At 36.9% G+C, this 3,158-nt stretch overlaps 1 protein-coding gene across 1 annotated transcript in view; it reads right to left on the bottom strand.

Moving 5' to 3' along the window:
* Positions 1-1,031: 1,031 nt before the first annotated feature.
* The window catches only part of TMEM106B (transmembrane protein 106B), an 8,738-nt gene continuing 6,611 nt past the window's right edge, over positions 1,032-3,158 (bottom strand). Inside the window, exons 6-7 of the mRNA XM_009994928.1 lie at positions 2,366-2,419; positions 1,032-1,662 (exon numbers count right to left, since the gene is read on the bottom strand). Of these exons, the coding sequence (XP_009993230.1) occupies positions 1,524-1,662; positions 2,366-2,419 (193 nt within the window). The 3' untranslated portion in view covers positions 1,032-1,523. The remainder of the gene's footprint in view (positions 1,663-2,365; positions 2,420-3,158) is intronic.

The following is a 3,158-nucleotide window of genomic DNA, read 5'->3' as shown; positions in this document are numbered from 1 at the left end:
GCTGAGAAAGAAAAGAGTAAAATAGTCATGTAATTTCACTGAAATACTGGAGAATAAGAGATTGTTAATGGCAAGAAATTACTTAGCAGCCTTTTTCCATAGTGTTTATTGCTAATTAATTTTATATAGCTTATTTCCAGGAGGTGGGCAGCATAAAACCCGCAATATCTATTTTAAAACACATTATTCATTACAATGCAGCAGTCTCAATAGTACCTTCTTACAGCAGCATCTTATCTAATCCAGAAATAAAAGAATCCTGATCAGGTTATTAAAAAGTTTTGTACCAAACTCTTAGAACAGTCAGCCTTTAGAAGTCAAGCAACTTTGGACCCACAATTTACAAACACCATGTTTGATGATAAACCCAAATTTTCTCACTGTGCAAACTATAGTAATGAAATTAATCCATAGCTTTGTTATAAGTCAGTCTCATTACATCTTACATAAAGATTTGTTTTATTCTGCCTTACCTAACCTTAACGTGAACTGTGAGTGCTCTGCAGATTCATGTAACTACTGCATTGCTTACTGAGCCTGTGCACTAAATATACACACCTCAACACATTAACACAAGTAGCTTAGATATACAGCATGTTAAAACAATAAAAGTGATGAAAATTTCTATCAAGCTGCAAGCCGCCAAAACCCATGCCCTCCCATCTAGTTCCAACTGTACAATCTTGATTTAATAGCTGTACTCAAAAGTTTACTAAAAACAAAATAGAAAGATGCTGTCAAAGTCTTTACCCATTCATTTTCTAGTCTTGAACTTTTTCTTTGTCAGTAATGATTCTGGAGGGTGTTTTTTTGTTTGTTTTTAAATCCAACTTTAAATCTAACAACATACATTCTCCTTATAACATCCCAGAGGCAGCAGGAGGGAATATGAAAAGATGCCAGGTTCTAGGAGTTGCACATTCAAGTATAGTGTCATCCAAGGGAGCTTTCCTGGCTTTCACAGACTGCAAGTCACCTCTAATCATGTATAGCAAATGAAAAGTAGAATCCCAAAATAAAGAACTATTGCCACTGGGTTACTAGTAGAAGTTTCACACCCAGATACTTCAAAGTAATCTTGCTACTTGAGTAGTAATACTGTCAGTTTCAATAGTAAAATATCAAGAACTGAAATATCAACTTAAATTTTATGTGCATTATTTTTCTCTAAAATGCTCATTAGTGACACATTTCACCTAAACACAGATAAACACAGTTACTCTAAGTCGATGTACCACACTGCAAGGTAAGGTCCCAATTCAGTTCAAGAATCTGATATTCCCCCTCTCCCTCCCACCACACAACTTGACAGAAGTGCTTACAGTAACAGAAAGCAAACAGAAGGGGAAAACACAACATTTAACAAGTGCATCTATATACATTTTGCACCTTTTCCCTCCTTGCACCTCAAGCGAACACGTCACCATGTTCACTATGCTTCTCATGCACTTACTCTCCCATTCATGTCCTACCAGTCTCCGCAAGCATCACCAGCAGTCACTCACACTAACCAACAGCTCCTTTTACTGTGGAGGCTGAAGCACATTTAAATATTCTGACTGGCCCAGCTGGTAGGTTGTGTTTCCTCCACAGTCCACATACTGGTATCTCTCCTGGGATATTTGCTCAGAGTGGCCAAAGTAAGAGGTTGTCACTGTCACTCTTAAAAAAAAGAAAACAGAAGAGATATTTGTTTTGTAAAAGACTTGCCTATTCTAAGGATCAGTGTTTCAACATTACTTTTAAAGTTTTAGCACAAAATAAGTTTTATATGAAGTTTAAAATACTACTAGTTTATCAGTATGTATTTTCTCCATGAAATAGTTAATTTGGCACAGACTTTTTTTCTAAAAAAAGATGATAAAACTGTGGTTTACTCACTAGTACCTTGCTTGGCGAGGAGAAAGCAAATGCTTAAAGAAGCTACAGCCATGGTTGGTCTACACTTGCCCTCCTCCCCCCTCAAAACAGACCCCACCATGCTGCTATTTATGCAATCAGTCACAGGAAGCCGGCTCTGGCAGAATACTAAAGCCTGTAACTGCTTCAAGATCATAGAAGACCTCAGCAGTTTTTGAACAGTAGCTGATACACAAACTGATTTCAAAGTATTTGAGACCTTAGCAGCTCCATGGCTACAGCTCAACTGCAGAGCAGATACAATAATAACAGTTAAGCCTATTCAAGAGTCTTTACACCACCAGAACCTGTCAAAAGACATAGCTCAGTTTCAAGAACTATGAAGCTACTAAACTAGAACACAAGTTGATTTTGTTTATCTATGATGCACAAACTCCAAAATTACATATTTGAATTACATGGCTTTTAAAGTTGTTTTCAACAAACATGAAATTTCCATACTTACTGCATCATCACTACTATGTTATGCACTTTGATAGATGCTAAAGTACAGAAGTCACTGCAAAAAAGAAAAACAAGTTAGATTCGAATAAGGCTTTTACAGGTAGTTATCTAAAGAGCAAGAATTATTGTTCAAAAAGTATCAAGAACTCATTTTCCTTCCACTCATATACTTGTGTGTTATGCAAAGTAACCTTTAACCAAACTGCAGGACTTTTTAAGTCAGGGCTATTGTTCTCTTGTGAGATACCCTTTCCAGACTTATACTTCGGACATGCACCTACACGCCAGTTATACAGAGCACTATGCAAGTGTACACTTCCCCCCCCCGCCTCCTTAAATCAATTGCTCTTGGTCACAAACTTATCAGCTCTGGAATGAAAGGCAAGTGATCAGTGCAGTAAGATTGCATGGCAGCCACCCACAATATTTACATGCCATTGTCATTCTTTTCCACAGTATCAACAAGCATATGAGTAAGTATAAAACAGAAAAGGAACACAGGTGATCCAAATTATATGAAAATACAAATAAAACAGTTCAGTATTAAAAGTTGCTTTATACTGGAATCTGCCAGTAATGACAAATATATATATTTTTTTCCTGACAGGCTTAAAACAGGATATTCCTAGTTATTATAGTTTTCTAATCCAAAATACAGACATTCTGTAACATAATATATAGCCAGTTTCTACCCAACAGCGCATATAGGCTGATGAGCCGAACAGTTCAACACCAACATACTGGGGTTTTGAGTCCACATTTTCGGGGGGGGGGGGGGGAGAAAAAAACAAACA

Source organism: Chaetura pelagica, unplaced genomic scaffold (genome assembly GCF_000747805.2).
Source record: "Chaetura pelagica isolate M959 unplaced genomic scaffold, ChaPel_1.0 scaffold12, whole genome shotgun sequence".
NCBI classification, from domain to species: domain Eukaryota; kingdom Metazoa; phylum Chordata; class Aves; order Apodiformes; family Apodidae; genus Chaetura; species Chaetura pelagica.
This window is presented reverse-complemented; position numbering and strand designations above follow the sequence as displayed.